At 33.5% G+C, this 12,991-nt stretch overlaps 1 protein-coding gene across 1 annotated transcript; it reads left to right on the top strand.

The window, feature by feature from the left end:
* Nucleotides 1–511: 511 nt before the first annotated feature.
* Nucleotides 512–11,611, top strand: LOC117928729 (sterol 14-demethylase-like). Its single transcript, XM_034848723.1, has 3 exons — nt 512–590; nt 2,906–3,402; nt 10,376–11,611. The coding sequence occupies exons 2-3, from the start codon at nt 2,941–2,943 to the stop codon at nt 11,372–11,374; spliced, it is 1,461 nt and encodes a 486-aa protein (XP_034704614.1). The 5' UTR covers nt 512–590; nt 2,906–2,940; the 3' UTR covers nt 11,375–11,611.
* Nucleotides 11,612–12,991: the final 1,380 nt, after the last annotated feature.

Genomic DNA, 12,991 nt, shown 5'->3' with positions numbered 1-12,991 from the left:
TTAATTTGAAATTTATACATTTTAAAATTATTTAATCTCTATATTAATGACTTAAAATAAATAAAATGAGTTTAAATAAGCAAATAAGAATAATTTATCAACTTTAATTCTCTTTTTTATTTCCCTTCACTTTTTTTTTTCTTCTACTTTTCTTCCCTATTTTCTTTCCCTCTCATGAAGTATGTTGAAATAACACAGATTGTTTAACAATTTTCAAATATTTTTAAAAATATTAAAATGTAATATATTTTTATTTTAAATAAATATCGAATATTTAAACAAAAAATAAAACATACCATTAGATTTAAGATATCTTTCCAGTAGATAAAATATTTAAGATTATCATTTATGCTATACATAAGTTATGTTATATGCTGCAGCCAAACAAACGCAGCCCAAGGTTTCTGTAATGGGCTTTCTGTTGGTTGAAAGTTGTGGTAAACCCGGCCCAACCCACCAAGAGAAAAATTAAGGGAGCGTTGTGCAGTATAGCTAGCCAAACACGCCCCATGAAAAGAATAGGAATTGTGGATGGTGTCCAGCCTGTGCCCTGTGCCACTTCTTTCTCCATTTCTTCTGCTGCCTTTTTGGTTAGATCTCTGCCCTTGCATCCACTACTGTTGCTCTTTTTCTATGGCTTTTACTCTGTTTGGATTCCTAGAAAAATGCAAACGAAAATAAAACAAGCTTTTAGTCTTTTAGTCTTTTTTTTCTTTGTATCTGATAATCGTGAGAGAACTTAATTCGACTCAAATGAATGGTTTTGTTGTTTTAAAAATCAGTTGAGTGGGTCGGGTATTTTTATTTCTTTTTGTTTTTTTTTTCCCTCATTTTCTCAGCAGCCAAGCAGAGTGTGGGGTTTAAGAGATTATCGACTTGGATTGTGCTGCTAGTTGCTGCACATTTTCTGGGTTTCAAGTGGTTCCAACTGGGTTTGGATTTATATCTCTCCGTTTATCACTTAGTTTGGATGCTGAGAAAATGTAGGAAAAAGAAAGGAGAATTCCAACAGTGAAAAAGACAATTCACTCGACTATGTCGAGTGGCTGTATTTGGCTCAGTTCAGTGAAGTTTTTGTTATTTTGGAGTCCATTTTCTCTCCAACCATGCTGGGAAGAGGCTACTGATGTATAAAATTTCTTTTAATTTTCTTAGATTCGTTATTTAATCTTCACTTTGGATCTTAGCACCAAAAAATGCTTGTCTGTACTGATCATATTTTATGGATTTTTGCCTTATAATATAATGCTTTGTTAGAAAAATTGTATGATTTCATCTTTATTGCTTTCCATATACTCTTTGATTTTAATAAATTGTAAGGCTGATTCTTGGTGAATTGGTTCGGGTTAGAGACCTAGACAGTCAACCCAAGCGCTATCCACCCTCTAAAAAGGCCTAAAGCCTGAACCAACTCAACCTATAACCTGAGGTATCTAGCTCAAGCTCAATATCTAAGCTTGAGTTAGGCTCGGGTTGAATAGAGTTCTGATTCGTTTTGGCAACTTTGTGTATAGTCATACTAATGAGAGAATAGAGGGTAATTCCAATGGCAGGGCAGGGAATCAGTTGTACAATGTGCCTATTTCCTCTTCTCTAAGTTCTCCCCCAAAATAGAATATGGTATGCCCTATGTGAGGGATCATCTTTATGTTGTTGATAGGATTAGTGTAAACAAACCTGACTTCTATGTGTTAGTAAGTTATCATATAAAACAATATTAATAAAAGGCTTGGGCTATATTTGGTTCCCAAAAATTTTAGGGAAAATGTAAGGGAAAGAAAATAGAGAGGAAAAGTAGAAGGAAAGAAAAAGTGAAGGAAAATAAAAAATAGATTTAAAGTGAATAAAGTTTTTTTTTTTGTATGTTACTTCGAACTCATTTAACTTATTTTAACTCTTCTATATAAAGATCAAATAATTTGAAAATGTATAATTTTTTAACTAATTTGGATTATATTTTATTTTCTTTCAAGTTTTCCATAGTAAAATCAAACCTAAGAATATCATTTTCCTTTAAATTTTTTTTCCTTAGTACTTTCCTAAAACCAAATATGGCATTTAAGTTTCAGTTGGGCTCTAGATGCATAGGTCATCCTGCCAGGCCCAACTAGACTGATGTTTGATAGATGCCCTACAACACAAGAATTATGGAAAACTATGCTCCTATCCAAAGGTTGGCTTGGTGGAGTTGAAATTGACCGTATTGTAGCTCTACCTCTTTACTAGAAATTTTGTAAGATAGTCATACTCTTGAACATACAATTTAATACAAGTCAAAACTTAAGAAGTCCTCATTGCCTTTGTTTGTTTGGAGACACCATTGGATGAGCAGCTTGTATAATTGATATAAACATGTTAAAGATGCAGTGAAGAACAAGATAAAGATATGTCTTAGAAACTAGGAATTATCCTAGGGTGGTTATACGTTTTTTATTTTTAAAAGAAAAATTATGTTATAACAAATTATAAAGTTGCAATTTCATGAAATCAATGAGTTATTTCTTCAAAAATTGATAATCTGGTATTGATGCAAAAAGGATTAGAAATGAATGAAAATGACTGTAGTATTTTGATTGGTAAATGGCCTCTTGGTTGTTACAAGTTGCTTTTATTTTATTTAAGATATTCTTTTTATAAGAAAATGAAAGTCTATAAGTATTTATATGAGTTGTATTAACAAAGTGAACCAAAATGAAGAAGAAATGAAAATAACCAAGATAGGATGTTGATTGATAAACTTGTAGCCATTACATTTCAATCTTATTTTTTAATTGTGGATAATTCATGGATTAGTTTTATTGCCTGGAATATGGTTGTGGAATACAATTGTTCGGTGCCGGAGCAATTTCTTTTGTAGTAGTGATGATTAATGTTCTGATTATCTTCTTTTGGTTTGATTTTTCAGTTTAGTGGCTCTAAATCTATAAAAGCATTCTATCAATGGATGTGGATAACAAGTTCTTCAATGCAGCCTTCCTCCTTGTGGCAACTTTGGTGGTTGCCAAGCTTATATCTGCACTTATAATTCCTAGATCTAAAAAACGGCTTCCTCCGACTATAAAGGCATTTCCATTAATTGGTGGGCTCATACGGTTCTTGAAAGGCCCAGTTGTGATGCTTAGGGAAGAGTATCCAAAGCTTGGGAGTGTATTTACCTTGAAGCTATTGAACAAGAACATTTCTTTCTTCATTGGACCTGACGTCTCAGCACATTTCTTCAAGGCTCCAGAGTCTGATCTTAGCCAGCAAGAGGTATACCGGTTCAATGTGCCCATTTTTGGCCCTGGTGTTGTTTTTGATGTTGACTACTCTGTGCGGCAAGAGCAGTTCCGGTTTTTTACAGAAGCTTTGAGAGTTACTAAATTGAAAGGGTATGTGGATCAGATGGTTATGGAGGCCGAGGTAAGCGTCTTTTCGTTGAATATGTCCATATCTTGATTTAGGATCACCTTTTGCTCGGAGAGTACACTCTGTATTTTTGCTTGCCCCATTAGGAGTTCATTTATATATTGAAGGCTCCTTTTTGTTAGGAAGAGTGAAAGAAGTAACTTCTTTTGCAATGTGACATTTTCTAGTTTCTTTTTTCCTTGGAAAATGACATTTTTCACAAAATCATCTCTAGTCCCATCTCAAATGATTTTATTTTATTTTATTTTTATTTTATAATCATAAACAAACCATTCATTACATATGATTTTTAAGTCCAAGTAAAGGATAAGATATCCTTCGAAAATTTCCCATCTCAAATTTTTAGCAATGGTTCTTTTGAACTTAATTTTTGATCGGAAACAATCAATTCCATTTTATTGAACTGATCATAAAATTATGCTAACTTTGTTTTGGAATGAAAGAAAAAGTGATCTGCCCCTTCATTCAAGATGGATAGAGATGAAAGATGGGTGATATACAGCATTGCTGTTTTCCCGTATACCAAAGACATGCTACAATTTTTTTTGCAGGAAATGCATTATAACTTTCATGCTAACCAAACAAAGCCAAAAGGAAGAAAAGATGATCTTGTTTTGAATGTCATATGTTTTAAGGTGATATAATTTTTCTAGTTAATCTATTAGCCCTTGAGGCCGGGCTAAACTGGCAAGGGGCTGATGTGGCTAGGTAGGAGCTTGCTCAAGTCCAAGCAGGGACCCAAAAAACAGTTACCTATCAAAAAATAATTTTCTAGGTAACCTATGGTTTAATTGAAATAAAAGGATAATTCAGTTTGATTTAGAGTTGTTTGAGACTGTAGAGTTTTCCAATTGAAGCAGAAGAACAATTTCTCTTCAAATATGTCACCATAAGAAGTGAGAGTGAGTTTCTAGTCAGACTATAGGTGAAATAATCTTGATTTGATTGAGAAACACCTATCCACTATCAATTCATTTTTGTTCCTTTGAAATCCATTTTTGGACCATAAGAATTGTCTACTCCTTTTCTGCTTTTCAAGTTCCCTTACATAACTTTTCTGGTTGTTCATTTTTTAATTTCTTTTAAATTTTTGTATTCCTGGTGTATTTAAAGTATACCATTGGGCAGTTGATAAATGTCTGCAAGCTTAATGATACTTATATCAGTATACTTGTGTTATGGCTTCAGTGTTATGCCTTCATTTTTTATTTGGTATATTGTATCTTATGAGTCTCAGATTGTTATACCTTTTCAAGTTTCCTGTCTATTGATCTTGTGCATTATGATGCTTGATTTCCTCAACTAAATATTTTATGAGGTTTCTCGTTACATTCTATCATACAAAGTTATTAAACATTGTTAGACTTTATTGTTACAATGTTTGAAGTTTACTAATGTTGTGTTATATTATGGAGTATTATTTTAATTCTCTCCGTTTTAGACTCAAAATTATATAAGTAGGTGGAAAGGCATAAAAAGTGAACAAGACCAAAATTTCTTTCTTCTCTTTTCCCTTCTCCACCTAGAATCACAATTTTATAGTTTCAACGTCTTGACAAGAACAAGCAACCTTGATCCCGAGGAAATATTTACTTAAAATCTTTTTTCTGAGATTAGTTGCTTAGGGCCTGTTTGGTTGGTGTTTTCAAAAATTGTTTTCTGTTCTTGAGAACACAAAACACTAAAAACCCATTTGGCAAAGGAGTGTAAAATTGTTTTCTGTTTTCTTCATGTTTTCAAATGCCCTTTTTAAGAGAACAACTTAAAGATGTTTTTGCTGTTTTTTATCAGAAAACAAAAAAATGGGATGCTCTCTGTGTTTTCGCCCTAGTGTTCTCTATGTTCTCCTCTCTTGCTTTGCAGTGTTCTCATGGCTGGTTTTTATCTTCACGAGTTCTTCATTCTTTAGTTGAAACTGATATGCTACCTTGTTGCATTTTTCTGGTGTGGGGCAATTGTTATCCATTGGAGCTTGAGTGAACTTTTCCTCTTTTTATTTATTTTTTATTTTTTTTCATTTTGCTCTCTTTCTCTCCTCTCCCACTGCAACACCGTTTTGCATCTGCTAGAATTTTTTGTTTTTTCTTTTCTTTTGTGGGATTTTTAAGTCCAAGTAAAGGATGAGAAATCCTTCCAAAAATATCCATCTCAAATTTTTAGCAATTGTTCTTTTGAACTTAATTTTTTATCGGAAACAATCAATTCCATCCATTGAACTGATCAGATTATTCTAACTTTGTTTTGGAATGAAAGAAAAAGTGATCTGCCCCTTCATTTAAGATGGATAGAGATGAAAGACTTGTGATATACAGCATTGCTCTTTTCCCATATAGGCCCCAAAGACATGCTACAATTTTTTTTGCAGGAAATGCATTATAACTTTCATGCTAACCAAACAAAGCCAAAAGGAAGAAAAGATGATCTTGTTTCTTGAATGTCATATGTTTTAAGGTGATATAATTTTTCTAGTTAATCTATTAGCCCTTGAGGCCGGGCTAAACCGGCAAGGGGTTGGGGTGGCCATGTAGGAGCTTGCTCAAGTCCAAGCAGGGACCCAAAAAAAAAGTTACCTATCAAAAAATAATTTTCTAGGTAACCTATGGTTTAATTGAAATAAAAGGATAATATCAGTTTGATTTAGAGTTATTTGAGACTGCAACCCATAAAAAAATAAAAATAAAAAATAAAAAAAAAAGAAGAAGAAGAGAGAGTTGTTTGAGACTGTAGAATTTTCCAATTGAAGCAGAAGAACAATTTCTCTTCAAATACGTCACCATAAGAAGTGAGAGTGAGTTTCTAGTCAGACTATAGGTGAAATAATCTTGATTGGATTGAGAAACACCTATCCACTATCAATTCATTTTTGTTCCATTGAAATCCATTTTTTTACCATGAGAATTGTCTACTCCTTTGCTGCTTTTAGAGTTTCCTTATGCACCTCTTCTGGTTGTTCATTGTTTATTTTCTTTTAAATTTTTTTATCCCTAGCTTATTTAAAGCATACCATTGGGCAGTTGATGAATGTCTGCAAGCTTAATGATACTTATATCAGTATACTTGTGTTATGACTTCTGTGTTATGCCTTCATTTTTTATTTGGTATATTGTATCTTATGAGTCTGACATTATTATACCTTTTCAAGTTTCCTGTCTATTGATCTTAGGCATTTTGATGCTTGATTTCCTCAACTAAAGATTTTATGAGGTTTCTCATTACATTCTACCATCCAAAGTTATTAAACATTGTTAGAGTTTATTGTTACAATGTTTGAGGTTTATTAATGTTATGTTATATTATGGGGTATTAGTTTAATCTTCTCCTTTTTAGACTCAAAATTATATAAGTAGGTGGAAAGGTATAAAAATGTCAACAAGACAAAAAAAAAACAAAACCTCCTCCATCTTTTCTTTCTTCTCTTTTCCCTTCTCCAAAACCTAGAATCACAATTTTATAGTTTCAACGTCTTGGCAAGAAGAAGCAACCTTAATCCCAAGGGAATATTTACTTAAAATCTTTTTTCTGAGTTCAGTTGCTTATGGCCTGCTCAGTTGGTGTTTTCAAAAACTGTTTTTTTGTTCTTGAGAACACAAAACACTAAAAACCTGTTTGGCGAAGGAGAGTAAAGCTGTTCTGTGTTCTTTGTGTTTTCAAATGTCCTTTTTTTAGAGAACAAGTTAAAGATGTCTTTGTTGTTTTTTACACTATTCAGAGAACAAAAAAATGGGATGCTCTCTGTGTTTTTGCCCTAATGTTCTCTATGTTCTCTTCTCTCTTACTTTGCAGTTTCTCATGGTTGGTTTTCACCTCCACGAATTCTTCATTCTTTAGTTGAAACTGATGTGCTGCCTTGTTGCATTTTTCTGGTGTGGGGCAATTGTTATTCGTTGGAGCTTGAGTGAACTTTTCCCCTTTGTTTGCATTTTTCTCTCTTTTTTCTCCTCTCCCACTCCAACACCATTTTTGCATCCGTTGGAATTTTTTGTTTTTCCTTTTTGTGGAATGGAATGGGGAAGAATTAAAGCACACAAAGAAAACCAAGGATTATCCTTGTTAGGATCTGAGAAAATGTAGGAATTAAAACAAATCAAGAAAATCTGAAACTCCTCATCATTTCTTGTTCCACACAACTGATAACAAAAACCTCAAAATTCTCCCTCCCTCCATTTTCTCAGCAACCAAACAAGACCATACCTAGGAAAAAAAATATTGAAAAAAAGAACAGGAACAAAAATATATAAGAATAATAACAAAAAAAAGAAAAAAAACAGGGTAAATCAAACAACTGATTTTTTTTGTGAGAATTCAGAAATTTTGGAAACTCCAACCTGTCGATTCCTTTATTTTTTTTGTGTTTTTCTCTTTACAGTTGAATGCTAATTTGCAAGCTTTATTGGCTCCTTGTTTCTTTAGATTTTAAGAGGTTGTAGTTGTGGGAGTATGTGGAGTTCAGGGAGAAAAAGTAGAGAGGGAAGGTCTTTAGCCGGTTTCCTAGCTAAAGCCTGAGTGGCTGGGTATGGGCATGGGCATGATGGTGTTGATGGCATATCATCATCCTCATCCTCATCATCTCATGATGGTGAAGAACAAATGTTTTAAAACTATCAAACAAATGAATTTTCGTATGGCCTTGCTTGCATTTAAGATTTGGGTTGTCTTGTTGGAAGGTGTGTTTCTGGCATATGGTATTACAAGTATTCCCCTTTCATACAATTGAAAAGAAAACAACTTTCAAACAAGTTTTTTGTTTTACTTATTCTAAAAAATTGTTTTTATCAACTCAACCAAACATGTTTTTTTTTGTTTTTGAGAACAAAAAATGTTTTTTAGAATTTAGTTCCCAAACGCATTTTTATTTCTGAAAACACCAAAACCTGTTTTTCGGAACTACTTTAAAAAACATTTCCCAAACAGCCCTTAGGTTCTCAACTAGTTGATATTTTGTTGGATCTACAGTTAGACCTGATACAAAGCAAAAGATGTTATTTGGTGACGTTGGATGTTATTAACATCTTGTTGGGACACTAATTTCTCTTACTGTTAATCATCCAGATAGTACTTATGTTGTTAGTATTGTTGGTACCTTGTCAACCTCATTTTGAGGTTATTGGTTGTAGTTTATGTTATTTAAAGGGCACACCTAAAAATGGATTGTTGTATAAGCCCTCTTTTTCTGTACTTGTTATCGGTTTTAGTGATGTTGATTGTGGTGCTATCCATTTTGATAGACAATCCACATCTAACTATTTTGGCTGTTGTACCTTTGTTGAAGGTAGTCTTGTTATTTGGTGCAGCAATAAATAAATGGCTGCTGCCTGTTCTAGTGGTAGGGCTGAGTACCGTACTATGGCTTATACTGCTTCTGAAATGTTATGATTTACTCCCTTCTTCGAGGGTTGGGTAATGATTTCCCATGCAGGCAATTAAACGACCATCTCTATTGCTAACATTCTTATCTTTCGTGAACATACCAAGCATGTGTAGGTTGATTGTCATTTTATTTGAGATTTGTATATGAGGAAGTAAATCATTACACCTTATATTCGACCTGATGACCAGCTGGGCGACATTTTTATGAAACCATTGCCTTGTAATACCTTCACAGCCTATGTTCCTCATTGAGCATGTTTAATTTTTATGCTCCAGCCTATGATGACCAGCTGGAAGTGTTAGAGTTTATTATTGCTATTTTAGAGTTTATGATTTCCATATTTTATTAGGGGTACCATTGTTATCTGTTGTTTTTAAGACTCAATACAATGAATAGGTGGAAAGGCATAGGAAAGTCAACAAGACAAAGAACTTAAAACCTCTTTTGTCTTTTTTCCCTCCTTCGAAACCCTAGAATCATGAGTTTATAGTTTCAACGAACATAATATACTTATACGACAATAATAGTGATTTACACTTTATCCTGCAGCATCAGGACTTTCCTTGCCCTATATTTGAATGTTCATGGAAATGTAGTTTCTTCTGTAACTTTATCTTTAATCCGGTCTCTGCAATTTCAAGTGTTGATTTCTGGATTCTCTTAATAAGAAGAGTGGCAACTAGTTTGCTGTTTCTTGATGATTACTATCATATCATCCAGCCAATTGAGATGCCTTTTTCTAGAAGTATCATCTGAAAAGTGAAAAGGAAAACAAAAGAAAATAGAAACAACCATCAAAAGGTCAAACAACCCCCACCACTCAGTTTTCACCCATGCTTCCTGTAAAATTTAAGAAGTAACTGATCCATTACACATATAAAGACCATAGCAGTCTACTTAAGCCTCCATCTCAAAATTTCAATCCCCTCAAATATTCTTCTATTACATTCTTTTCATAAACAGAACAGGTGTTATGAAGCCTCTCTCCACACTTACTTCCATTCCTTGCTTAGAAACTTCATCCGCAAGCCGAGAAGCATGGTTCTTGTTTTTTAGAATTGCCCAACATTCACCTATTGTGAATGCCATTGACCAAAACTTCTTAGCCGCCTGAAATGCAGTGTTAATCGAGTAACACTCCCTTCAATAGAGAAGCATTTTTTTGATGGACTGGCTATTTATTGTACATCATGACACACTAGCTCATGGAATGTTGGAAAGAGCGGTGATTGTCTAGAATATTTGAATAAGCTTTATTAAAAAACAAAAGCAAAAGAAAAAAAAAAGGGAATAAAAAGGAACCAAAATAAAAGGATCCTATGTATTCACATTTTTCATGTTTTCTTTTGTTGTGTACGTCTTTCATATGAAACTTGAATTAGAATGGTCTGCCATGTTAATATGTTTATGTTTTCCAGAAGGTATGAACTCTTTGCTTTTAGATAGTGCACTGGATGAAATTTGTTTAGTATAGCAAGCTTTTATTATCTAATTCAAGTTCCCCAACCAACTACAAAATTTCTAAATTATTTATTACTTAAATGCAGTTTTGGAACTACCAATGGTCCTGATTCTTTGTCTTTCTCTGGAACTGTGCAGGATTACTTCTCCAAGTGGGGAGATTGTGGAGAGGTAGACCTAAAATATGAGCTAGAGCATCTAATCATTTTGACAGCCAGTAGATGCCTTTTGGGTCAAGAAATTCGTAATAAGTTGTTTGCTGATGTCTCTGCCCTCTTCCATGATCTTGACAATGGGATGCTTCCTATCAGTGTTATCTTCCCATACCTGCCCATCCCAGCCCACCGCAGGCGTGACCAGGCTCGCAAGAAGCTTGCTGAAATTTTTGCAAATATCATTGCTTCCAGAAAAGAAACTGGTAAGTCAGAAAACGACATGTTGCAATGCTTCATTGACTCAAAGTACAAAGATGGTCGCCCAACAACTGAATCTGAGGTCACTGGCCTGCTCATTGCTGCACTCTTTGCTGGACAGCATACTAGTTCCATTACCTCCACCTGGACTGGGGCTTACCTCCTTTGTCACAAGGAGTACCTTTCTGCTGTGCAGGACGAGCAGAGGAGCCTGATGAAGAAGTATGGGAGCAAGGTTGATCATGATATCTTGTCTGAGATGGATGTTCTATATAGGTGCATCAAGGAAGCTCTGAGACTCCACCCTCCTCTGATCATGCTGCTACGTAGCTCACACACTGATTTCAGCGTGACAACCAGAGATGGGAAAGAATATGACATTCCCAAGGGTCACATTGTTGCCACATCGCCAGCTTTTGCTAATCGGCTCCCACATATATACAAGGACCCAGACAGATATGATCCAGACAGATTTGCAGTTGGGAGAGAAGAGGACAAGGCTGCAGGGGCATTCTCATATATATCTTTTGGAGGCGGACGACATGGGTGTCTCGGTGAACCCTTTGCATACCTGCAAATAAAGGCCATATGGAGCCATTTACTTAGAAACTTTGAGTTGGAACTGATCTCACCATTTCCAGAGGTCGACTGGAATGCCATGGTTGTGGGCGTAAAAGGAAAGGTTATGGTGAGGTACAAGCGCAGAGAGCTTCCTGTTAACTAACTGGGAAAACTTCCCTATGCGATCTTCTTCGCGGATGGTTGGCAGGTTCAGAACCCATCCGTAAGTGTGGATTTCAATTCTGCTGTCATTCCTTTGCTGTAGTTTGTGTGTAGAGCTCTTTGTCCTATTTTTGTTGGATTGCCAAATTTACTGTTTATTGCTGACTCAGGCTTTTGTCTCTCTATCACAATTGTACTTTTTATTGTCAAATTTACTGTTTGATAGTGTTTCTAAAAAGCACTTTTGACCTAAACAATGCTTATGAAGAAAAATTAGGCGTTTCATAAAATTTAGAAAACACATCTAAAAACACTTCAAAGAAAAACAGTCTTAACATATTCTTAGTTCCATTCTAATGCAATAAAAAGTATCAGGTTACCCATATGATAAAAGCCTTCCTACTTAATCTGAATGCTGTCTGTTTCTGCCTGAAGCCAATATGCAAACTGAGCTTCTGGGTCCTCAGTCTTTTATGGGGAAAAAGACAGCAAAATTAGGTCATAATGTTTGGCTCACTGGATCAAACAGATGGACGAAAATAAAATTTTCAAATCCTTTCCCAATTCATAAAAGATCAAACATGCTCAGGACAGATTCCTCCAAAGCTAGATGTCACCCCAACATTCAAGCTGGTAGCTGCAGAAACAAGAGTGGTAGCCTCAACCAAAAGGATTTCAATCCAAAACATCAAACCAATTGTTTCACATTATGCCAAGTGATTCAATCTAAAATATCATCTGCAGACATGTCCAGAAGCCATTACTGTTGTGTTCTGCCTAGAAATTGAGAAGAGGAGCCCAAATTTCCAGAACAAGGATATTGATTGTGGATTCAACTGAGTTAGCTAAGTATAAAATCCAAATTTGGCTAACTCTCACACAAATTTACACTAAGTAGTAGAGCCCATGAAGATTATTTCAGCCTCACCCTCTCCAGTATTTGTTAACAAGTCTATTAATTTTTAAAAATAATTTAAAACTTCAAAAATAAACTCATTAATACTATACATCTATTAATATGATATAATATTTTTTTTCTAACATATAATAAAATAGTATATTTTCTACTAAAAATATAATTTATGATTTTATTATAACATTACTATTTATGTTTTACTAAAAACTACATATTTTTAATTACAAAATTATTTTCATTTTTAATAAGACTTCAATTAAATTTAATTAATTAATATTACATAAATTGAATTTAAAATGTTTTCACAAAATCAAAATATATATATGTATTTTTTAAAATAATTTATCTGAACATATCTTTTTTTTTTAATTTTTAAAATCCTTTATAATAATAACTTACCAAATATCCTTAATTTTATAAAACATTAAAGAATTTTTTTTATTCTTTAACTTCAAAAAAGTTTCTAAAAAAAGCATAAGAAATCATGATTAAACAAAAAATAAAAAAATAATTAAAGTACTTAATTTACTTGTATTAAATAATGAATATTATAATTGTTTTTATCTTATAGAAATTTTTGTTTCACTACAATAAAAAAATTGTTTCATAATTAAAAAATAAATATTTATTTTTAACTCATATATAATTGTGGATTTAATTTTTATTTTTTAATAAGACTTAACTTGAATTTGATTTTATATT

The sequence above is a fragment of the Vitis riparia genome, chromosome 13 (assembly GCF_004353265.1).
Source record: "Vitis riparia cultivar Riparia Gloire de Montpellier isolate 1030 chromosome 13, EGFV_Vit.rip_1.0, whole genome shotgun sequence".
NCBI lineage: Eukaryota > Viridiplantae > Streptophyta > Magnoliopsida > Vitales > Vitaceae > Vitis > Vitis riparia.
This window is presented reverse-complemented; position numbering and strand designations above follow the sequence as displayed.

What these genes read in the sequence shown, in the direction of transcription:
- LOC117928729 (XM_034848723.1), top strand. Translation starts at nt 2,941, where the DNA reads ATGGATGTGGATAACAAGTTCTTCAATGCAGCCTTCCTCCTTGTGGCA. An exon ending in AGATGGTTATGGAGGCCGAG is followed by an intron (nt 3,403 to 10,375) that starts GTAAGCGTCTTT and finishes GGAACTGTGCAG; the next exon opens with GATTACTTCTCCAAGTGGGG.